Below are 26,466 nucleotides of genomic sequence, written 5' to 3'. Positions count from 1 at the left end.
CTGTTTCCCCAGAGAATATATATAAACTTTGATATTTGATCATCGTTGAGACTTTCCTATGTCATTGAAACTACTTATGTATATTCAAACTTGGTCCAAACCATAACCTATAAAATATAGAAATTACTATTTATCAGCCATATAAATCTCCAATTCTAAATAGCTTTCCACTAAAAACATGCTTTAAACACCATCTAAAATACTTTCCTAACCAATAATTCTTGTATTTTACAGTAGTAAATGAAATATAATTGAAATAGTAGTAGTGCTCTATTTGTTCAGTAGTATAACAGTATCCTTGGTCTGACCGGTTCATTTTCTTTTCTCCCATTCGTGCGTATCGCTTTTCATAGTGTTTGGAATTTTCAAAGACTCGTAACATCGCTTAAAAATGCATAAAGCATACTCCTTATGAAATTACATTGGCGGATAGGTTAGAAAGGAGGAACAGGCAACAGGCTTTGGAATTGATCGCTTTCGTAACATAGCTAATCTCACAGAAACATTTTATTCGATGTATAAACGTGCATTGCTTCACGTGTACATAGAGTCCACTGAATCTAAATGGTGTTTTATACTTCTCAGTCAGTGTCCAATAAAATATCGATGGTGTAGCCGATCTGGCTCGCCTACTGAGCCTTCAGCAAAGGCGCAAGAGTATTAATGTCATATTAATTTCGCCTCGTGCATTTTGTGAAGACCCCTTATTGATGTCATGAAACTTTGTCTATTAATATTATGCTCCCTTTTGGATATTTACTTTAATATTGAATATTTAGAGCTTTCTCTTTCAACACATACCTTTAACTTGGCAAACCTAATGAATTTGATATTTTGGTAACTAGTTTACTATTACTATTATCATTATTTTACTCTCTTAAACAATTCCAAATTTTGTAAAAATAATTCTTTCCATTTGTTTCAACCTTCTTATGACACTCTTCAAAAATGGAAAGTAATTGCAAAGTCCAGTAGTATAGTTACTACTAGTAAATATAATCCATAGTTATAATAAATATAATCCATAAAAATACTTCTATGATTCATGATCCTATAATCTATAAAATCTACAAAAATCTATCAAAATTAATTTGTTTATCATACGCACAAACATTTTTGCTTTCAAACGTGTGCATTGATATAACCTATCCACGATAAAAAAAGATAAGCCATAACAGTGGCAAAAGCGGAAAGGATCAAATAGTGTTCAACGTGAATGTTGTTACCAGTCGAAAAGAGGCATCTACATTTGGCGTGCACCGACAATACATACCTCGCTCCCCACATTCCACGACGAGTTGACAATGAGCATTGTGTGTCTCCAGCGCGTTATAGGTGAGCACCGGCGGGACTTAACCTTATTTCTCGGTCCTCGTCCATACCCGGTTACGAAAAGGGATATCATTGTTAGAACAGACAGCAGAAGGGTCTACGAACTACGAAACGTTACATCCGTTCATCGAGCGTTGAATAGATATACTCTTCTCTCTTACACGTTCATTCCTTTTTCTTGTTCTCGTTGCATCTTGTGGTTCTTCTTGTGGGCCACCCGAAGTCGCCAAGGAATCTATTAGATTTGTCATAGCCGTATGCTGTGAATAGTTGTCGGTCAGGTGATCCTTTTACACCTATCTATTTTTCTCCTTCTTCCATCTTTTTTCTATCTTGTTTTCTGTTTCTTTTCTCTTTCCATCTTCATCATTTTCGTCTGTCGTTGTTCATCTTTTCTCCACGCTCCGTCAATTCTGTAGCTGTGAATTTTATCATTTTTTAATCATCTTCTTTAGTTTGATCTCATTTATCATCCTCTCATCTTTTCCCTTTTTCTTTATCATTTTACCTCTGTATCTCTTTCTCATCATTTCTTTTATCTCTTCTATCTTTATCACGCGTTTTTGTCTTGTACCGTCTTCATATTTATCTGTTTTATCAACCTTATGATCACTTTTCCTATAATACTGATGCACTTGTCTTTTTTAATTGCTCTTTCATATTCTAATTTCTAAAAATTTGACAAATCCAGAATTCGATTAAAAACGCCGCAAAGGAATCTTCGATGATTCCACGAAGTAATTGAACTTCTTCTTGTTTCATTCGGCGTGTGGTCCCGCGCAAATGATCCTCTCTCGAACGCCACCGTGGGCGATACGCTCCAGCCGGCCACGATAGGGCATTGAAATAAATCATTTCGTGTCCTTTTGTGCGCCACTGGCACTCCAGCATCGCCTGTCTTTTCTCCTCGCTATCTGTGGTTTTGATCTTCGACTGCACCTCGATCGGAATCTCAATTCGCACTATTTTTATTCCATCGTACATTAAATTTCTTCGCTGATACTGGCAAAAACTTTCTTCGTATCTTTCTTGTTGTCTTTCGATTTTAAAATGAACAATTTTTACGGTAAATCACGAATGAAATAGTAGAGATAGAAAATAGTGATAAAAGTTTTGATAGGTTAGGTTAAATGTTGCACTTTTTGGTTTTAATGCAGGCATCAGTGTATTAGATTAGATGTAAAGATGACGAATATAAATCTTTATAGTATTAGTTGCACCTTACAGTTTTATTTCGAGGATCGTATCAGGGTCGAAGTCGATGTGTCTATTTAACGAAGTGGCTACCGAAAAACATTCAAGATATAATGGAGAGCTACAAAATTAATTCCTATGCGTGTATGATGTAATCAGCTCGAGTATTCTTGTTGACAATGACACGATTCTTCGTGAATCATCTTCGATAATTATTTGCAAAATAGGAAATTCTTTGCGAGTATTACAATCCTTCCTTGTATCACGTAATGATTTTCTTAAAACATCCTTTTTTATACATATCTTTGAAAATGTGAAGATTTTTAATTTTTCTATGTTCCACGTTTCTATTTTTTTTTTTTTTTTATTTTTTTGTTTCTGTAATACAAATAAAGTAATTAGAAAATGAAGAAATTAGGAAATAAAGGCGACCCGAATCGCAAGCTTTTCCTTAACCATCTCATGGTCCGAAGTCAAGTGTCAACCAATCAGACGCGAGAGATGCAAGCGCGCGAGGGATTACCTTCGATTCGGTGCGCATCAGCGGCGCGCACGAAACGTGTCAGAGACGCGTAAACGTCGTCGCGGGGAAGAATCACTGCGCGGTTTATCGTCGGATTAGATGTTTTATTGCCGTAGCTCGGTTCCGAGGCGGTCCTCGAAAAACGACAAGAAAAATAATAATAAAAACATCACGCGTCTCCGTGTCCTCCGTTTCACGCATCAAGAGGAACAAGGATAGAAGGAGAAAAATAGTACAGGGGAGAGAAAGAAAGAAACCGCTCTCCGGCGGTCTGTTCGCGAACAAAATCTGCCGTAAAATTCGTTTCGTGGCGGAAGATATTTTTCCTGGAAATGAATTCACCGAGCGTCGTCCACGACGAATGTGCATCCGGCTTAATGCCCTGCTGCAGAACGAAGAATGCCGCAGGTATCTCACGTGGAATCTGCGAAAGCGTCGTCCCCTCTCGCCTTCGAACGCGAGACGACGCAGCCTCGGCCTCTCTTCGCCATTTTTCTTTTCTCACCTTAAGGCCTCACACGCTCACGCTTCTCTCGCCGGTTCCCCCTACCACTCCCATTGCGCGCCCCACCCCCCACCACACCCCCTTCGCGCTCCGTCGTCACCGCAGCCCCCTCTCTATCTTTGTCGTTCCCACCACTTTTCCCCATCGCTCGATCCCTCTCCCTCTTACAAGTTGTTCTCTTCTCTAGTCGACCGTGCATGGGCAAAAAGTATAACGGCGCGACGATGAGACGGCCGCGCCACGATGTCGACAGACTGTCCTGCGAATTTTTACAAGCCGCTTAGCAATTAGTCACCCCGTCTTAGGGACTATTTCGTAACGAGTTTGCCGCTGCTGGTCCCGTCGGTGGAACACAAGACCCGGCGAGGTGGAGAATACAACACTCCTCCGTGAATCTTTTCTTCTCCTTCCTCTTTCTCTCCCCTTCGTTTCTTTTTTTTCCTTTCGTTCTCTCCGTTCTTGCCGGTGGTTTCGAATCTGTATCCGGTCGATCTTTGGTGTTCGAACTGCCGAATAAAGAACGAAAAAGAAACCGTATTCCTTTCGAGAACACCCTTCGCCATTCTATTTTTAGATTTCGAACGAGATTCGGGGGAGCAACACATCGAATCGTGGTATGCCCCGTGTTGTAATTTTTGGGAAGGAGAACGTAAGACGTACCCGCAAGGGATGACACTGAAATAAATCGCGAATTACACTTTGCCGATTGATTCGTAAGATTCGTAGATATAGATTATGTGTAACTAGCAGTTTTTTTACGTATGCGACGGGTGTACGTGCGGATTTGCATCGTACGCGCGTCGAACGCATTTAACGTCTACGTCATTTCAACGCGTGTCATGAATCAACGAGAACCGAATGGAAACCACCACGATCGCGCCTCCATTCACGACATTACGCTCGGCTCATTGATGTATTCCCATGGATACTTATCTCTTTATCTGGGAATTCCTCTTTGTTGCTGAACACTTTCGCAAAATAATCACGACATTCTATGCCCTCCGTTTCCATCGCGTTAGATCATTGCTGTAAACAAAAAACGGCACAGAATTAAGTCGTAATGTACCATTTTTTTACGCAGCTTCGCACGTCAAATCCGTGTCCAGGTCTGTCGTATTCCGTTGTTGGTGCATAAAATAGTCATCAATATGTATTAAGAACAAACGTAAATCAAAGGTCGTGTAGCTGTTTCAGCTATCATGAGATAAACTGTGTGAACTGAAACGACTGTTCTTTTACTTTATTTAAAAAATGTTCTATTTCATACTTCATTAAAATATATTCACTAAAACATATTTCATTAAAATATAGATACGTTTCAACGTCATTGGACGTGCTGCTCTCTAGATTGTTCTCTAGATTGAATCGATCATAAATTTAATAAATCATAATTTGGAGAGACAATGCATGCATGTGTTTGTTTACACTCGTTCTAAAAGTGTTATCTTTCGCGTTGTTCTCTGCCAAATAGTAACCACATTCGGAATTGTTTATACTCATAGGGAGATTTAGGGAAGGATTTAGGGATTTTAGATTTGGGGGAAAACCCAATTGGGTATTAACTTGTGTACAATACAATTGTATACCACTTCTACGAGTGGTACTTACATATAGATAGAATAGAAATTACCCTAACCTCTCTGATATTAGTCAATATACAAATAGTATAGGTGGAAACATTTCAAATATAATTATGAAAACGTAAAAAGTGTGGATGAACAACGAAACGGTAAGAAGTTACGTTTCATACTTGCCACTCTCTGATACTGGTGTATACCCGCCGCGTTCAGTGGTGCACACTGGTTCCGTGGTGGTGGTGCCAGGAGCCTAGCGCGATGGTGGTGGAAATCGCGATAGTGGTGGTGGCGCTGTGGTAGGGGAAGCACCCACACGCGCGGCGTACTCTCGCACACCTTTTGGACAGAGCATAGTCATTCGCGACACCCACCGCGATCGAGGTATCACACGAGCGGACGACACGAGTTCTTTCCGTTTAACCCCTGTTCTTCTCTTTCTCTTTTTCTCTCCCTCTCTTTGCCGTTTCTTTCCACGTGTATATATGTACGTGTACATATATACACTTATGCACCTCTCGAGCGACGACACTCTGGCGAAAAGAAACTAACCGTGGCCACGCGAACACTTTGTATCCTCTATGTATACGAAACCTGTGTATATATGTATGAGTATGTATATATATACATATACACATACATACATGCATATAGGGATATATAAAGGAAATATATGTAAGCGCACGCGCGCACACTTGCACAATATACTGTACATCGAGCATGTAAACGCGTACGCACACACGTAGATGCGAGCACGGGTCCCGGTGCGGCAGCGTGGTCGGCTATCCCCATAAAAGCGACGGACTCGACCGGCCTGCGGACAGTTGTCATCGTTGGCTACATCGGCGCAACGTGTCTCTTTGCGCTCTAACCGTGTTTCGACTGTTTATCGAAATATATCTCGGGGTGATAACCTCTTCGACACAAACGAGACGAGAGTTCCGTATACGCTTTTCATCACAGGATATCATCCCCTAATTCACGCGCGAACCCTCGCGGCGAGCTTGCGCACTATTGAAAAGGGACATGAAATGTACGCGTTTCTCGAATTCGCGACAACAGATAGCAATCGAAGATAAATAGTGAACAAAAGAATGCGAGTGCGAGCGAATGATTGTTCGGAGAATTGTATTATGATCGCGTGATCGAACGACTGATTGATCGAAGACGACTGAGAAAAAAGACGTCGATAAGATCGACTGTTCGTCACTCGTTTATAGATAACGCGAACGATATCTCGGAACGATCGTTGCCGAAATCTGACGCACTTATATATACCCGTTGACTTGATCTGTTTTATGAGAATCTAAATTAAGAAATAGCGTGAATTGGATTGATATTTCTACTTTCTTTCGTTGGTGGTCACGGTATACTACACGTGGTTGAAAACTATTATAAGAGAAGAAGATACGAGCCGGTAATACCGAGTGCAAGCGCCAGACAGAGCGACGCTTCCGCGGGCAAAGCCGTGTCCTGTCTCGTCTTTCGTGTGTATAGGACAACCCACACGGTCACGCGCGCGCACGCTCGAGAGTGTAATAGAGACACGTATATAAGTACGTGGAGTGGCACACGTACCGGTAGACGAGGCGCGCGTGCACACGCGTGTACGAAAGCGAAAAAGCGATTCGTCGTGGCGCAAGCGCGAAAGCAGAAGCTTTTTCGAGCGAGCCAGCCGGAGGAGAGAGAGACGGTGGTGCCGATGATCAGATACATCGGATTCAGTGGCGGCACGGGCGTAGAGAGCAAGTCGAGTAACAGCTTCCCACCAGTCAGTCACTCACGATCGGCTAGTCAGTCACGGCAGTCACGCGCCGACCGTGTCAGACGCACGCTGGTCTGTTGGTTCGCGTGGAAAGAGGCCGGTCAAATAAACCGAGATCTAAACGGGTGAGAGACAAAAAGGATTCAGTGTCAACGTCGTTGATTGTAAATCGTGCGACCGTAGTCGGACTTGTTACACTCGATATATACGACGGTGGTATACCACTACGCAGCGCAGGCGCGATGCAACGTTTCACGGACCTCGTCGAGATTCGGTGTCGATGATCACTTTCGATTACAGTGTGAACCGGCGAGTCGAACCAAGGCAATCGTGTATATTCTAAGCGAATCTTATCGGTGTCAAAGACGATCGAGAACGGTGTTCAGCTCTTCTTTGTTGGTACTTTTTCAAACCGATGAATCCAAATTTGTTTTGGAAATCGGTTACCTAGGATAAAGTCGCGGTAATCCCAGGAGGGATAATCGTGTGGAACCACCGTATCAGATGCGCATACCGGCGTTGTTGAACCGCGAGGAAAGGGACGACGACAACGCACACGGGGCTCGTAGGTTAAGAGAGTTAGTGAGGTGCGGAGGTGCGTGGAAGAGTGCGCCGGTTAAAATCGTGACAGAGGGAGGAAGAAGAGAGAGAGAGAAGAAGTGGCAAGCGCACGGTACGACTCGGTCGCCTCGCTCTTTCGTATCCCTCTCGTCTCGAAACTCGTCGCTCGTTGTGTACCGCCTTATAAAACGCGCGCGCAGTAACACGGAACGCGCGACGACCACGGGAACGGAGAAGAAGAGCGGCGGGGGACAGCCGGAGAGTTAGAGTCGTACGAACTCTCTGTGCACTCGGTAAAAGAGAGAAATAAATAGCGATAGTGCAAAAAAGAGACGGCCAGACGGTGTTCGAGCTGGCTTAAAGGAAAGATAGATAAAGAGAGAGAAAGAATAACGAACCTGCGTGTGTACCTTAGCCTATTAAGCCGTCGGATGCGCTCGTTCAACGTGTCTCGAACGGTGCACGATACCTCGCCGCGTTATCTGCAGTAAATATTGCGGCTAACACACGGCCTCTCTCTGGGTCTGCCGCTGATTGTTTCTAATCATTATCGCACACGTTCGCGACCTGTGTACGCGTACTATCGTCGTCGTGGTTCGTCATTGTCGTCGATTCTTTCGTCGTCATAAACGTTGTCGTGGTAACCCGTCGTTGTGTCATTATATCGGTATTGTTATTGTTCGCGAACGATACTTTTTATAATCGTCATCGGTGTGTTGTCGCGTGGACACGTTATATGCGCTCGGAGAGGAGAGAGAAGAAAAGAAAAGAAAAGAATCGAAGAAGATGATGTGATACAACACACAGTGCCACAGAGAGTGCAGAAAGTTTTGTGCAGTGAACGTTCGTTAATAGACCAGTGGCCGCGGCTCTGAAGAACGGACAGAGAAAGAGCACACGCGTGCAAGATAGAATAGAACGAGACAAACAACGTGTGAGGAATAGGTATAGTGAAAAAGAGATAGAAATAGAAAATACGAGTGAGAGAAACGTATTGGCGGAATAGAGACGAAGGAGAACACGCTATATGCGTTGAAGCACCCGTGTCGAGTGCCAGCGACGAGACAGTGAATTGGACATACGCGAGAGTAAGCGTGACAGAAAGAAAGAGGAAAAGGATTCTAAAAGACATCATAAGACTTTTTCGATATTATCAAAGATGCATTTCTACGGTAGTTTATTGTCGATTTTGCTGGTCGTTCTTTCTTGTCCCTTGACTGTTCGTACACGCAGGGTGGCTCCTTTGATAGAGGAAGACTGGGCTAGGAGACCTCATCGCGCCGCCGGTAAGTCGCCATTTCAAACTTCCAATTTCTGATTCGTTCTTTCTTCTAGTTACGCGCGGTATCATGTTTTTCTCTATAAATTATAATTTCATATATCGCAGTAACTGTATGTAGGCATTTTCATTAATTTTCATTAATTTCGTTTGATGAATTTTTAGATAGAGAGTTCTTGCAAATTTTTTGATGTCGATATTTAGTGCACGCTGGTACGTTTTGGCTTGGTGTGCCTTCGGTTGTTGTGATTTCGTCAGAATGCGAGCAGTTTCTTTTCCTTTAAAGGTTAGGGGACGCTCGAAAATACCGGACTTCATCGTGCTCTCGGCCGGCAGTCCGCCGCATTTACGTAATGAGAGAGTCACGTGAAAAAGGCGGGAATCGAACTCCTCTCGATTGTCTACTTTGAATCGGCGCCGCGTTACGCATTCGTCTTCTCTTTTGCCGGCATTTTTGCCGGTGAGTATTTTTTTTTTATTCCGGTTGCATCATTCATAAAGATTTATTCAGTTCTATCTAGCTAGAAAAAGAAACGTTATATTAATGTAATGAAATGTATTTCGAAAAAGTAATAAAAGACGACTATTCATGGATATAACAACCAGGCAGGAAGTAATGTACTGATTCTTAAACACCTCGTACTGACCCAGTTGTAAGAACAAGTTAATGGATGTGTATTGTAGTTGCCGTGCAAAGCTACTGCGCGACGGAACCATGAACCTCGGTCTCGAGTTCGCTCGTTTTTCACACTTGTCGCGTGCTCTTATTTCATCGAACCGAAGGAAGATAGGCTCGATTCCATTAGACACTCTGTATCACTTTTCTATAATCATTCCAGTCGGTTGATTGTTATACTTTGGTATTAGATCGATTCACAAACTCGGTTATTAAATATATCGATTGTTCGATTATTATTATATTGATATGTAGACGAACATTGTGTTTCTCAAATTTTCTCATTTCTTTCCTAATTTCTAATTTATGTTTGAATTTCGTGTCTCGGGAACAACTCAAAATATAAAACTGTTTGATAATCTCATCGAATAGGGAAAAGAACTTCACCATAGTTGCATCATTTTCCTTAAGAGGTTATGTTGAATTTATTTTTCATCCATAGTCATCTATTACATTTCATCCATAGTTATCTATTTACATTTCTACAGTAAAAGAGTTTCATTCGACTCGATTACAATTTGTTGCGTTGTAAAACACACTAAACAATTTGAGTAAAAATTTTTCGAGCGAGGAAATGCGGTTGTATAGCCGAGGATTAATTACAGTTGCTTCTAGATTACGTAGCGTAATACTTACCTTTGATAACGATCGAGTTACCACGAGGTATCGAATTCAGATTGTAGTAATCAATTTAATGAAGGAACACCGAAAAAGTAGCGGGGAAAAAAGAAGAATACAATATCATTTTATTTTGTAAAATCCAATCGTAAAGTTCAATCAAACAGTTAATTAAATTTACCAGTGGGAAGAAAAACAGGTTTTCCCCAATCGGCAGAAAGGGGGTTAGCTATCTGTTGAATGTGTGACGCGTGATGTCCGATAAAAATTCATTGCGCATGCGCACTGTTTGCGCATTTCGCGTGGGCAATATATGTAGTAGTGTGGCGTTAACTGGCCACAAATTTGCTTTGTTAACTGACCGTTTCTCGAAACTTTTCTCTAGTTTTTGAAACTTTTTCGCGTGTCATTTATTTAAGCTTCGATTCAATATTTATTCATTGTAGCATAAAAGCAGGATCCCTTTTCACAATATGTAATCTACTAACTAATAATATTAATAATTGTATAACTCAAATTGTGTCAAATAAGAGAGACGTTAAAATTTGGAATTTGGCAAATTTACTAATAATACTTAACTTGTTTCAGTACAAAGTATACTAAAGAATTTGTTATTACTGGGAACTTACAATTCACGATTAGTGAAATTTTACTAATATTAGTTTGATCGTATACGGGGCCAGTGATATGCAAGAAAAACAATTGTTTTAATTATTCATATCTCACTTACATTTGATGATTTTCTGGAAATGTACATTCCTCGATAACCGATCTGTGGCCATTTAACGAAATTTTGATTAGTGTCCTAATTAAATGATCTCGTGTCAATTAAATACAATTATCGAATCATCGTGTTTCATATTGAATCTTTTATTTACTTTTTCGCGTTATTATTCACGAAATACTCGGATACCGATCGAACATATATTAGAATATATGGTAGTAAGATAAGTATGCGTAATAAAAGTATGCGTGCGCGGTGGATGATCGCGTCGTTGTTTGTCATCGTGGATATGAAGTACGAAGCATAAATATGCCGGTTATAGCGCGACCATGTAAACATATACTTTAGGTAATGATACGGTGCTCGTCGCGTTGACATTTTTGCGACAACGCGTTTCGTGTATCGACTTGGTTAAGTCGGATCGAACCATAGCTCTGTCTATATATAGTAATTTTCTTTTCTGTCCCATCGTTCAGATTGCACATATATCTGAACAGCCGATAACCCGTTTAACTGCACCCACATACCGACAGCGATTTACGTTCGAGTTGAACAACTTCTGAACTATACGTTGACCCGAAACTCGTAAGAGTTAGAAAGAGTATGAGAAATCGTGTGCAAGTTACTAGGGAAAATCTCGTTTAGATATCGATGGTAACTAAAGCGATTTCATCGGACAATATGAATATAGAGCGTTCAACATGAAGATTTTTGAAAATAGCTTATATCCAAGAAATTTTCTTTTCTTCAATCTAATGCTCTGCTGTTTATGTTCAGTAATAGACCATTCTAACAACGTTAATTAAATTATTTTTAAGGCATACGTTGCTTCACGAACAATCATAAAATTGTTTGAGAAGCATGTATCTGAATGGAAACACAAGACAATTTTGATATTCGCGCGTACATGATCAGAATCCAAGTGAAATGGGGACAATGTTGGCATTCTGATCTTTTACGTGAGAGTGTGCATGCTACCAGAAGTATCATTGTGTCAGAGCCTTTTAAAAAATCATTACGATGGAATACCATATAAATTTTTTTTTTTAATTATTATTTATTTATTTACATTTTACAATTTATCCAGTAGGACATTTGGTAAAATATTATAGCTTAGTGATATAGCAATATAGCATGTGGATGGCTACCTCCAGTGGGATACCATCTTCGACCATATAAATTCGGCTCATATAATGGATAGAATACAATAGTGCATAAAAGAATATTTAAAATTGGCACAAAAATACGTGTAAAATGCAAAAATATATAAAACATATTTTAGTTATGTTTATAAAAATATTATATGGACTGATATAAATGTTCGTAGTCGGAAATAGTGTAAATAGTATACCGATCAAAAATAGTGAAAATATGACCGAGGGTATTTCCAATTTTTCATTTCACATTTCGTTTTACCATTCATACGTAGATATCTCAGCACAATACATGTTTACTAATTCAGTTAATCCTAGTTATCGCCCAAACACTGTATGTACAATGTATGCATAAAATCACTAAAACTGGACATTTCTCATTTTTTCCCCCACCGTTCAAATAAAATTCAGACGAATGGGATCCTATCGTATCTCATTTCTTCCTATTAAGAAAATTTATATATAACCTATAAACTGATATAACATCTGTATATTTAGATGGAAGCATTGAGAAATAGTTTTTAAGGAACATTTTAGTGTAATTCTTACTATTTGTTGACTTAAGCGTTTCGAGATCTTTATGTGTATCGATAACTATCTAGAAATGGGGCTCGTATTGATACGATGTTTTTCAATTAAAATTAGTTTGAGAATCCGCCCGACCAACTATGCTGTATTTGCTTTTACTTTCGTATTACGATAAGACGACGCACATGCCGGGAATAATGTACCGAAGTCCGTGAGATTCTTTATAGACGTTTGCTGCTTGCCGCAAAGGCACACCATTGGAAACATCACACTCAATTGCGGAATTCTATTTGTTATTACGTGGTGTTTGTCGCATAATTGCGCAATGTTTTTGCAGTTTCGATTGTAAAGCGTATCTCTCGAGCCTTCGCTGGGAGCATCTACGTAGAACAAGGTCGCCTCGTGAATACGTGGTGTTAATTTTTAATAAACCGACAGGGACAATTCCAAAGTTCTCACTTTGTCTTTCCGTGATAAAAGAAGCTAAATCTTTGTTGCAATACATAATCTTGGTTATTTTTACTTGGTGAGCTCGAAATGTTTCTATATACTGCATTTATAATTCATTTTGCACAATATGTAAAAAAATATTTTATAAGATATCCATATAATATTTTTGAATTAATCGTGCGTATTATAGTCTGTACAAAAATAGCAATAGTCTTGTTAATTTCGTAATAATCAAAAGTTGAGAAACTTATGCTATGAATACGACGGTCAAATAAGCTAAGCTACACTATGGAGACTCTTGAAGTGTTCTAAGGAAACAAAGCCAGTATGTATACACATTAAATAGACTTCCTACGTCAGTTCTATATCAGCAAGTTCTAGAGGCAATCAGATTCTAAAAACGAGTAACGCTAATGATTCATAATCTCTTTTTCCTAAAACAATATTTTATTTGTAAATATTATTACAACATTCTAAATTTTCTTATGAAAATAATATAGAATATCTACAAGAATAATAGAGAAGGCGTTATCCCTAATTATTAAAAATAAAAGTTGATTTTCATCTATATCTTTATCTTGTGTCTAAATATTATCAGTAAAATTACTATATATGATATTTATAAAATTACAGAAATAAAAATCATTGTGTTTGTTTATTAAAAATATGATTTCAGATTCATATATTTCTTTTAAAAATAAATGTCATGAAGTGATATGGACAAGCATAGTTGGACAACTTTCATTCCGCCGTTCTGTACACAGCTTAACGCGATCTACAACACGAAACTTGGTATCCAGTCGCGTTAGCCCGTGGATCGTCGCAAAGAGAGATCTAAGTGGTTCGTTCTTCTCCTTTATAAGGATCTAGCAGTGTCCAGTATCGTCTGCAGCCTCTCTTTCTGTCCTGTTTCTATCCTTGTCGTACCTTCTAAAGGCTCTGTTACTCTCGTTTCGTACCTGTTCCGCGGCTACTGCCTTATCTAGCTACGTTGCCCGTACACCGTATAGAATCCGCCACCTCGAAAACTGTATTTCATCGCTTGGTCTAAATAGAACGCGAAAACCGTCGATTTTATGTATTGCAAGAACCGAGGCGACGGGAACGAGACAATCGAGTACCTCTAGATACCGCTTTATCGCCAGTGACATCACATTGCAGCACTTTATTCGGTTATCGTGACAACAATAAAAACGGGAGCAACGATATCTCGTCGTGGAGCAAATTAACCGATCATTACCACCAGCATAGTGTGTATCTTAGGCGCCTTGGTTTTGTATAAATCTGACTTAACCTCTACGTTGCGATATTCGATTGTAATGGAATGTTACTGCGCGCGCATTCGCTGAAGGATTCGATTTTAATCGAATTGCGAGTGTAACAAAAGGATCGTATGTTCAGAAATGTAGTAATTTTTATAAAGAATATTGGATTATTATATCTTCTTTTGTCACCATTGGAACTTATTGAAGCAATATAAATATGCTATGTATTCCATTTTGGAAATTACTCTTCAACTGTTCCTTTTTCCAAATTTAAATGTTCCATAATCTATACTTATATACTCTGTTGTTTATTATAGCCATAGTGATTTTATTCCTCTTAATATGTTTATTTAGATATGAATCATAGGGGATTTCGCGTACTCTTCCAATTGATTTTGCGATACTAGCGATATGCGCGTGAAGTACATGGTAATAGAGTTTGTCTTCCACGAAAATCCAGTCGATTTCCGTCGCCGAAGGGCAACGTATTGCGGAGAAAATCCGTACAGGAAGCTTCGACCATAAATAGAGTTTGTCTTTAGGTTTAGTTTCCTTTAAATCTCAGACGCAATTAAGATAACAGTACAAAGTAATTGTATGGATGCAGGCGGTAGAAGAAAATGTCTTGGAAGCACGTTTCGACCGTTTAGAAGAGAAGGAAATAAAACTGAACTAGCTGTAAATACTGTTGTCGGTCCCAATTTGTAGAATAAAAGGGGAAATTCCGAGACCCTTGGGGACTCAGCTGTTACACACCTGTATGTACCTGCCTGACCTGCCTTGATTGATTTCTGGTGGCCGCAAGGCTAAGTACACGACTACCTGTCGACCCTGATAATTTCTGTATGGATTTCCAGCCGTTTTTGGACACGCGATTCGGTAGCAGGCGCCTTACCTCTTTGTGTTTGGATCTTAGTGCAAACTTTAGTGCGATTAGGTGTTAGGAAAACTGTTTGAAAAATAAACTGTGAAAAGGTTAGTCCTTCAACATCTACACAAGGTGGCAGGTCAGTAGAGATGCATAAATCTTCCTTTTCAAATTTCCTGTTGGGCTTCCTTTCGGTATAGCTGGGTAACAGGGAGAAAATATATCTCTTGGATATAACTTGACGTTATTCTGTTTTTTTTTTATTGTTTACATTCACAATTTGTCCGATTTGGACATTTGGTCCAAAGAATTTTTTGGCTGTTTGATTATTATGTGGGTGGCTATCCCCAGCGGGGTACCATCTTCGTGTTTGCTAGGTTATATCCTTTATGATGTTATTCTGTTAAATACAGAATGTAAAATATCATCTAAACAGTACATAGATGGCATTCGAATCGCTACTACTAACCACGCCTCTGTGTCGCTAATCTCCTTATTTTAATTAATCAAGGTAATCATCTTCCTCATTTCCTTATTTTAAATCGTATCAATTCCTTGTGAACGTAAGTTATCGAACGTAAGTTACTCAATTTGCAGACGATGTATTTGTATAAATTAAGTCGTTCATTGGAACCTTCCGTGTCCATCATGCTTTAGATATATGGTTATCTAAAATCATAAAATAGTGTTCTATCTTTATTATTACAAGAAATTCATTGTATTTCTTCAAGTCACGAGAACGTATCAGAGAGAGAAAGAGAGAGAGAGAGAGACATTGCAGCTTAATTAACTATGAAACTAAGGGCATGATACTCGCAAAATTGAAATACGTGTGTGACTATACTTGACTTGCACCACTATAATTTTCAGCCCGCTATATGTGAACCACAGTATCGAACTTGATTGGCTACATTCTATGTCTACATGTACTTCCTCTTTTCCTCCGCTTTCTTTTTCCCCTGCGGCCACCTGCTTAACGTAGCACGGCCGGCGCTAATCTCAATTAGTCTTTATTGCCGGCTTGGCGACGCCGGACGACGACGATGGGTTTCATGCACGGACGCGGCTTAATGCGCTCGCTGCGACCTCACACGAGCATTCCAGATACGCGACAGGATCGTAGCGAAAAAGAGAGAGATGGAAGAACATCTCGCCGACTCTAGAGAGTAGGACCTGCCTGAATGCCGCCTGGGGCGCTAGTGAGGGTTGTTGATCGAGAATTTATCGGGACTAAGCAAACGGGAGAGATGGATAATTAAAGCGAAACGAGCGGTCGACGCGGAAAAGGTCGGAACTCGGCGTGAGGTCGAAACATGTACGGAGATCGCGACGTCGGTAGGTTAGGCTTTTTTTCCCTTGTCCGAGGTTATTGAAACGTTAGGTACGCGTGTCTGTCACGTAAACTTGAAGGTTAGATGATAAAACAAGAAGGTTGAGTCGTAACACAACTACTGTCTTTATTTTCTAACTAATTTTATTTACTAACACAGCACAGGTTTACTATAATCGAGACTGATTGGAGAGATGTTCACTATTCGTAGGCCGGTCGGCGCATCAAACATAAAAAGAAGATTAAAAAGGAAACACCCAATAGATCTCATAAAGGACATAATCCAGCAAACAAACACTCACCACACTAAAGAAATAAATCAATCAAATTCGAAGATGGTATCCCACTGGGGGTAGCCATCCACATGTTATATTATTATACCATTAAGCTATAATATTTTACCAAATGTCCTATTGGACAAATTGTAAAATGTAAATAAATAAATAAAAAAAACAATTAAAAAAAAACTATTCGTAGGCTTAGTACTTTTCTATCTAGGTGTTCTCGTCTCATTACGGAGGAAAGCTCGGTGTGGGTGTGCCTTTTTTAATTAACAACGCGGATTCGCTGTTCGCACCTTTCGTTAGGAAAAGTGAGGGTAACGATCCACGATGCCAATAGGCCACGTTAATAAATGAAAATAGCAAGAGGAAGCCTCCTACCAATGTGGCTAGTAGGTGATATTGTTTATGGAAAAAACTAGCTTTTTCGTTAGTCACCTATTGGGTCTTTCTCATTAGGTAACTACCTGCTTTCCTCGTAATTAGTAAGGACGTATAATAACCTAAGGACTGTTTCAAGGACCATCCATAAACAGATAACACTTACAAAAATGATAAATTAAAAGTTTAAGTTTATGGTGGGTCCCCGGGGTAATTGAGGGTACGCGGTGAAGTCCTGCGCACATCCGGCCTCTGATATGAATTGACGTTACATGTCCGTCGTTCTTGCTGCTCTCCGGAAGTCGGGTACGCGTTCGACGGGTCGTTAATACGCCAATGGATGTTTGTATTTGGTGCGTGCACGAAACTGTCGGCATTTTGTGTCATTACGGACAGCATCGTTAATTTACAAATCGATTTACGAGCTCTCATGCACAACCTTGATAACAACTCGCTGTATAGCCTGTCTAGCTCGTCTCGATGACTGTTATTGCACTCGAGACACAAAAAATCCCGACATTCCAGCGAAGAAAAGGAAACGAAGGTCACCTTGAAATCTACCGGCGTGTTTACCGAGAAACCGTGTTTGGTACTCGGTGTCCTACCGAACGACTTCCGGGAGAACAGTTTCTTTGTGTTATTTCAATCGATTCTCGTGGTAGAATTTATTTTATGATTTCTCTACATATAATAAATATAAAAATTATTAGTAACCTAAATAAATTTTTTAGAATCATAGAAACATATGATTACGCACGGAGAGGTTGGAGTGCATAACAGACGCGTGGCTTCCTTTTTTCGAATTTCACAAGATAAGGTAATATATAGATGCGTTCTTAAAGATTGTTTCAATTAATTCTCTAAATAAAAAATAAAACAGAATTTATCTCATAGTTCCTCTAAATATAATTACAGCCAATTTGAATAACTAGATTTATAAAAATATACGATTCTACGCGAAGAGATTAGGGTACGTGACAGATGTATCGACCCCTCTCCAACTTCTTTCGAACTTCATAAGACGAGGGAATAACTGAATGCATGGTTAAAGATTCCCTAAGGTCTCGCGTAAATGGATCTTATTCACGTGCGGCGTAATCTCCTCTTCTCTTTTTCTATCCTTTTCTCTCCTCATTGGTCGGACCCTCTCGAAGTGGCTGCACACTCACCGCGATTCTCGCTACACGTTTCGCGGCTAATTGGCCGCAGCCACGAGGACAACGTGGCCGTTGTGCAGTAAAGAAATTTAGCGAGCCGATGTACGCTTTTAAAGTAGGTAAATCGCGAGTATCGCGTCCGACTGCCTCCGGCGTTGCTGACTTTTAGCGGACGTGTGCATCCGACGATTCGCTATCGTTTGGGTAGGGGCGCTGCTATTCGTCGACCCGCGGTTAGACCAAGGCCTACCACCTTCGTAAAGCGAGTAGTTTGCCCTTGTACGGGGAAGAGAGGCGTGGTAGTAGAAAAACTGTGACGAGTGACGATACATTGTATCGTCGAGATGGACGCGCGCTCTCGCGTGTCAAGAGTCTCGAGTAATAGTCCCTTCACCGTCAAACTTTTTATTTCGTACGACAACACCCGTTCCTCGTTCGCGCGAAACATGATTTCGATACGAATCTCGTGCATGTCTCACATTTATCTCAATTCCTTATTAGTAGACCGCAGATTTTTATACAAATTCACATTGTAAACAATGTACGTAATTAAGAAAATATGTAGAACCTACGTAGAAAATCGTTTTGTCTACTAAATATTGTAGAAAGCACTATACTTTGGATACTTCATATATTTTTTCATATTATGCGCGTTCTGTGCACTTTTGTATCTTCAAATTTTCTATAAATGCATAAAAACCTGCAGTCTCTATTTATTATCAGACCCGAGTCGAGACTCGAAGCTCGAAACTCAATACCTTCTCCTGCTGCCATCTTGCATCTCGAGGTTTGCATAACAACCAATTATCAACGCATGCATTACATCTGAATCGAATTTTAATCGAGAAATCGAGCGTCACGTAGGTTCCACAATTTTAGCTGTGGATCACCTCATTTTTCATTGACGTTGATTGACGCAAATCAGCCGCGGTCGCGCGAGCTTAGGAATTTATATACACACGTAGTGATTTATGGTCCACCCGTGTCGCGCCATGTGTGAATTGATATATACACTGAAACGTGTAACATCGATGGCTAACCAAAAATCTCCCTTCGGATAGTGTGAAATACCGACAAGTAATCGTTTTTTCTACTGAAAGAACAAACAGTTTGGTTAGTGCAATGCTTTTTTATGCTGTATTTATCGAGACTTCAAGGTCGACAATGTTTTCGTGACTGACATTGAGTGCCATTCCATGACCAGTGATATTCGTGTACTGATTCGTCGTATTGAATTCATTTAAATATTGGCAATTCATTTTTGCATATTTTTCAAATAATAATTGCTATTAAATGTGGCCTATCGTCCATATGTATTATAATCTCCTTATACAATTTAATTATTAAATGATAACCTATATCCTATAATCATTTTGAATAGTTTATTGAAATATGTCCGTATATAACATCCTGTAGGTAAAGCCAGTTTGCGACAGGACGTGAGGTACGCGGTAATCCAATTTTCAATTTGTTACGTCAAAGATTATTTGCGGGACGGCCGTTCCTCTTCAGTCCAGCGCGCCCTCGGATCTAATCTCCTAACCACAGTGACGTTCTCGATGGCGTACACGCATCAGCGCATCAGCGGCGACTACGATGTAAATTCTATTAGGTTCGTTTCGATCCTATTGTCAGTGGAATACAAATCCAATAATAGAGCGCAGTCGAATAAACAGGGTACGGCTTGTCCTTGATATATCGACCTCCTTACGAAAGCTCGAACGTATTTTTAATTCTCGAAATCACTTGACCAGCGAATACGTGTTTTCTCATATTACACCATCGAGACACGATGGCATGTGTCTCTTTTCTCGATGTTTCCCCCTCTCTTCCTCTCTTTTTATCTATCCATCTCTTTCTGTCTAGTTGAGTTGGAATAAAGGTCGCGTGAAATGCATGGGCGGTCACTTGATTCGTCTAGCGACGCGTCTGGGATATTTTTTGCCCCACGATATTCTCGGTACCGTATTTCATTTTTACCGATGTGACGTACACTACACATTCTAGAATGGTTTCGCGTTGAACGCACTCCGTCTCTCTCTTCCACTTCGCTCAACGGTCACTTTAACTCGATGGCTGTCACGGCTTTTATTTTTGTTCTCGCCATTGATGTAAATCACGCGTCTCTTTCAGTTTTAAAATTAATATCGAATTTTAACCCATCCATATTTCTCGCCGTTTCTGTTCCATCAGAAATTTTTTATTTTGCTAGATTGGCACGTGTATAAATATTTGGATACTTCATACCATTGGAATATTACATCCTTGAATTACGTAATACGTCATTTAGATTCTATCTTACTTTGTTTTGACTTTGTAAAAGCGGCTCTGTATCAATTGAATTGATTTTATCAAGAAGTCAATGAAATTTAAAGTATTTGTAATTACTACACTCTTGCATTCGTACATTCAGTATTCAGAAGTCCGGCCAGACTAATTAAAATATTTGCTACGTTATTTCGCAAGCCTTAATCAATTTTCCACTTCATATTTTACTTTCCTTTTATTGTAATTAAATTCTAACTTACATATCAAAAACAATTAAAAACAAAAGTACGTGTTATAATTTGCTATAGTACCTACATTTAATACAATAGAATTTTACTAAATTTAGTGTATTCATTACGATCTTGTGATGAAATAATTAAAAAATAATAATTAATAATTGAAAAATATTGCATTGAGGCATGGAGCAATTAACGCGAGAGATAGGAAACTGAATGCATGGTTTCTACTTTCAACGGATTCGTTTGTCTTTCCCCGTAGTGCGTATCAGAGCTCATATGGTAGCTAGTGTTAATCACGCTATTCCACATCGCGCGGTTAATCGCATGACAAATATATAGACATCTACATATATTCGCTTGGCTCGAGTCGAAGAATTTATATAGGGAGGAATGCGCGAGACTCAGCACACCTCAAAGGATCATACGTCGAGTCACGTGTGTTTTGCCGGGACGTGCCTCTCGATTTATGAATAGGTTTCTCTTTGCATTCGGTACCGGCACGTGAACGCTTTGAAGAAGTGTGAAAATAAAAGAGACGCCTCCTCCGGATGAAGACTCGTGATTCCGTGCAACTGTTGCTGCTGAGAAAATAGTTCGCTTTTCGTATAATCCAAAATAACTTGCCCGAGTCAAAGTTGCAGTTTAAATCAGAATACCGGAACCGAATTTGTACGCTTACGAATTGTAACGTTGCTAATAAATTTGGCACTAAAATTTCAACTAAGCGGGATGTGATTGTTTGACGTTTTGCGATAAACATATTATTTACTCAAGTTGGAGATAATACGAGTTAGGTACTTTGGAGGATCTTCTTCAAAGAAACTCTGAAATTTTTTGATATCAACTTTTGCACGTGTATTTATTAATGTTCGAAGAATATTCATCATTTTTTTCGTCTGAATACAATAAAAATTATATGAATTACATATCACGTAGAATTAAAAAAAAAAAAAATAGTTGATATGATTTCAATGATTCTGCTTATATAGGTTATCTAATTAAGAAAAAAAAAGAAACTGGTATAGCGTAAGTATACCGATTCATTGAGTTGTCATTGCAACGCACGAATCACCAAGCGAATTGTTTGCTATAGAAAGTGAGGTTGTTTGCAAGAGAGCGGCGATATGATAAATACAAGTGTCGCGCGATGTTTTGACTTGCCCGAATACTTCGGAAACACGATATCTCGCGCTTGTTTATTTTAAGAAATCCGTCTCCGCGATCCGTGCACGCGTCTCCTAAGCTTGAAAACTGGATGGATTTCTCACGCGGCAATCGAACGCTCGTTGCACCCCGAATCAGCTGGTAATATCGAAGCTTTTGCTAGATTCGCATGTAGATCTCTCGGTTGCGCGTTGCAGTCGGTAATTTTCGCTTTTTCATCCTCACAGAACCGATTTCTCTAAGAGCTAAGATAGTCAGTCGTTACTGACTCTCTTCCTCTCTCTTTTTCTCTCTCGTGCAAGAAAGGCTGCATTGCCGAGGAGAGGACCGTATATATTTAGACGGGCTGCAGACACAAAACGACTTACCACCACCTCCGCGAGTGGTTTCTTCGTTCAACCGCTTGCTTTTGCGAGCAGTCTTCGTCGTGCGTGCAAGTTGTTCGCGTTTTTTCCGCGTTTTATTTCCCACCGCTTCGGCAATCGCGTTCAACGAGCCGTACCGCGTCAAATCGCGCTGCGACGAATCCCTCGCGTGTTTCGTTCTTCCCCTTCGATCCTCCTTCCTTCCTCCTTCAGTTTACCGACGATCTCACAAGAAGTTCGCATTGGAAATACGTCGGTAAAAAAAGAACCAACAGTTATCGATGCCTAGTCGATAATTTTTTATTGAACGAATTACTCTACGTCTATAGGAGTAGTAAACGCTGCAAGTTAAAAATTGAGATTAATGGATTGAAAAGGAATGCATTGCCAACGAGATTAATGCATTTCTGGTTCGAGGTTTTCGAGTCCAGTTTGAAAATGCAGGCAAAGTAAAGAGACCTATTTTCTTTTCTTTTTTTTCTTGTACGTGTATGTTAAACAGTTGATCGTAGATTGTTACGCGTGGTAGATAATCTAGAGTAAATAGAATTACGCAAGTGTTGCGTCGATGAAAGTGAGATTCGAGAAGCGGGCCTCTAACCGCTCATTAAGACGCGAGCATAATGCTATCTGATTGATGATTGAATCATATCGACCGGACAGGGCACGGCAGGATACACAAAATAGCTTGCCCGCTCCTATTACCTATCGAACGCTACTTAGGTGTGGTTTTGCACCCAACGCATTCCATCATGCCGGTATCAGTTTTGGCATTAACGCTTTCAATAATAATCAACGTCAGTCTTGCGTGAGTTAGTTTCCACTCGCGGTTGCTAATATGTTATACCAAAGGCAATCAGCATTACGGTAAATTAACTAGGAATTTAAATCGTTCGCGCTACTATCGTTGAAATAATTCCTGGAATTATTTAAACATGTACTCTGGTAATTGCTACCAGAATAGGAACCCCCCTGAACAATGTGCAACAATATGTAACACTGGCATTTCTTATTCACGGGCCACATCATTTGGTAGAGAGATAATATTGCAATTTGCGAGCGAGCCAGTTTATTCACTGGCAACTCGTTGTTGTGACATATGATGACACACGATGACGATGCAGTATCTCGTGGTCCATCGGCAATCGCGTCATTCATCTTCGCTAATAGTTGGCGAATAGCACCAATTTTAATTCGCACGCGACCCGTTAAAGTGACCGTTAAACACCCGTGTTATTATCCTTTTGACCGACAGAGGCGCTGACTTGCGAAATTATTCGATCAAGCATCTTGGTCAACAAAGTTAATGATAATTCTTATGTTTTTTGTCACGTGTATATTTTTTAGCATCGAATTTATGCAATCTCACGGAGCATGCGCGAACATCTGTATTTTTTGTCTTTCGCTTACCGGTTAGTGAGCAAAAGGTGTAAAAATGTTTGTGTGAAGAAAGGTAGCAAAGCAAATAGAGAAGAATTGGATAAGGGAGGCAATTTGTTCAGACTTCATGAATCTGCAATTATTTATTTGTCATTTATTCGTCGATTTTAGTCTTTTACACTGTTTGCGTACAAGGTCACCAAATGTATCTAAATTCTATAAATCTATATATATATATATTCAGGTTGGAATTAAGGTTTTAAGGTTTAAGGTTTGGAATTTTGGGCGTTCGATGAACCTTCACTCAAATTTACCATCGCGGATATAGCTGATGTTTATTGGTACAAATGTGGGCACTACAAGAGGCTATAAGTAATAGCGGCGGTAGGATGGTCGAGATATTGATGACAACGAATTCAGGTTCGATAACGAATCCACGGTCCACGGGGTGACGAATGCGATGTGATACACGTATAACTTCACGTACAAGTCAAATTTATCTGCATGAACTCCCCCAAAACTGCAAGTGGAACTGCCCTTCACCTCGAGCCTAAACCCATCGTCATAAACCTTAAGTGCCCGTATAACTATTTCTTCGTTTATTGTTTAAATGTCGTTGTCGTAAACATCTGGATTATTGGGTTTTTCCGAACATTCTAAAGAAAGGTCCCGATGTCCTTTCATCTCCGACATATACATGAATGAATGCAAAAATGAATCGCAGATGTTTTTTCTTTCGAGTGAAAATCTGTCGCGTCGGTCGATGAAAACGATTACGAAGAGACATGACGGGTGAAACAATGCGCATGCGCGATACATCGAGTCGCGCGCATGCGCAGTCATACGCGCCACATAGGGGTTACATTTTATGTACGTATGGACCGTGTACAATTTTTGTCAACGCATGTAATATAATATGTACATTCATTTCGTTTGGTGAGTGAAATTGAGTGTAGGAAGCTCACTCTTGGAGTGAAATCGATCGTATCTACAAATAAGGAAATGAGAGTAATGTAAGTACATACTCGGTTTCTTGTTCATTTCATGCCACAGAGAACAAGGTTATATTTATCGAAGGTTTGATTATTGAATAATTAGTTAGGGGTCAGACAGAGCACGCCCATGCACTACAGCATGCGTATAGCTGAGATGACAAGTAAATAGACATGTAAAGCAACAGATGAATCTAATTACGAGTCGAGACGACAATGACGCCGACGGTTAACTGTTTGACATTGTATGCAGATACATGCGAAAGTATCGTACGCGGTCGTGTAAGGAAAGAATGTGTTAATTTCGTCTAAATGCCGGGATAAAATTCGCTCTTAGTGCACGAGAGCGACGTCTGTCGGCAATGCGGTCGGTGAAATTGCGGACAGCGTCTTTGTCATCGTGTTTTATATTCAACGGCAACGAGACCAGGCATGAACTGATATTCACGGATGATCGTGTCGAGGCACATTGTAACCAAATGAAACAATGTAAATTGTAGGCTTTAATCCCATGTGAGTTATTGATGATCATTTATTATGTAGGCGACCGTCTCGTATTTAGTATTGCTATAGCACGGAAAAATGACCAGCGTCACTAGGTGTAATCTACCTTTCGTACTGTGTGATTTCGATTGATAGAAAGGAACGTATAATACGTATCGTGGTTCGGATATCATTGCACTATGAAAGATGTGTACACTCCTGTTCATATGTATTAGGGCAGCTGCTGGTTTGATATGAAAGATGATGATTAGTTTAAATCGTCAAGGAAACGATTAATTGATTAATCGATCAGAATTTTGCATTCATGAAAATTTATGATCCAATATGTACATAAAAATTTTTATTCAAATCAATTATGAGAGGTCTGATGGATATAGTGAGTATAGAGAATATATTCAAGTTTGGTGAATGAGTAATTCCGGTGCAAACATTGGTCAACAATTATCAGTCTGCCTCAAGGTCTTCGCCTTTCTCTGCGTGATCGTCGGACGCGTCTGGATATGGTGAATGAGAGAGAAATCGTGAAACGCGCTGTATTAACAGCAGATGGGTGTGAAAAATAGGTCTTGTTTACTTAAGTAGTTTAACATGCGACCAGCGTCCGAGGTTGCAGCTTCCCCTTGTTCTTCCTCTTTCTGTCTCCGTTACTGAATCACTCAGGGACAGGTTTCTTTGACAAAAATCAGTTTGAAAATTCCTCCTTAAATATTTAACCATGAAAAATATAATTATTAAATTTATTATAAGTTATAAGTTACAAGGAAACTCTTACATTTTAGTCTACAACTGTGTGAACATGATCTAAGGGAACTTGCTCCTAGATACTCCTTATATTATATTGTATAAGTCACAAACTATGTATGCAGATAGGTCCCTAATTTTTTCACCATAGAATGGATCGAATGCACGGTTTGACTGGTAAAAGCATAGCATAAAATATGAAACGCATGTCTCAAATTGAGGTCCCCCGGCGCTAAACAGTAATCCAATTTAATGCACCATGATTTCGTTTTATTATTTGGCGTACATTCTATGTGTGACAACCAAAGCATCGTTGACACAACAGAACATGACCAGCGATAAATTACGATTTAAGTCGCAAGGAATCGAATTTCTCAATCGCTTTTGAAGTTGAACCGGTCATAGTCAATTTCGGTGCTAGGGAATTCTAGGGAAAACGCGCTAAGGGTGGCATATGGTTAGGAGGTGCTAAAAGTCGAACGAAAAAGCAATGGACATAATATTTACTGCATCGTAGGTGACACTTTGCCCTCCCACCTGCAAAGGATTCTGTCAAGTTCCTGGAAGGCTCGTGCTTCTGGCGTTACGAACACACGCACAAAGAGTTGCTAGCGTGCGGTTTGTTTATATTGGTAACTAGACCGTTAC

General features: G+C 39.8%; 1 protein-coding gene across 4 annotated transcripts in view; it reads left to right on the top strand.

Moving 5' to 3' along the window:
- The window catches only part of LOC117208945 (dorsal-ventral patterning protein Sog), an 86,660-nt gene that overhangs the window by 3,083 nt on the left and 57,111 nt on the right, over positions 1 to 26,466 (top strand). For 2 of the 4 annotated variants that reach the window (XR_004487797.1, XM_033450492.1), the window contains exon 1: positions 5,827 to 8,740. The exons of 1 other annotated variant lie outside the window; for it this stretch is intronic. Coding sequence is in view for 2 of the 3 variants with exons in the window: in XM_033450492.1 (XP_033306383.1) it covers positions 8,614 to 8,740 (127 nt within the window). In the remaining variant the exon portion in view is untranslated. Of the gene's footprint in view, positions 1 to 5,824; positions 8,741 to 26,466 lie in introns of those variants that run through there. One more of the 4 variants, XM_033450493.1, reaches the window with a different exon arrangement.

Source organism: Bombus bifarius, unplaced genomic scaffold (assembly GCF_011952205.1).
Source record: "Bombus bifarius isolate JDL3187 unplaced genomic scaffold, Bbif_JDL3187 scf7180000008165, whole genome shotgun sequence".
NCBI lineage: Eukaryota > Metazoa > Arthropoda > Insecta > Hymenoptera > Apidae > Bombus > Bombus bifarius.
Note: the sequence above shows the minus strand (reverse complement) of the source record. Positions and strands in the feature narration are given on the sequence as shown.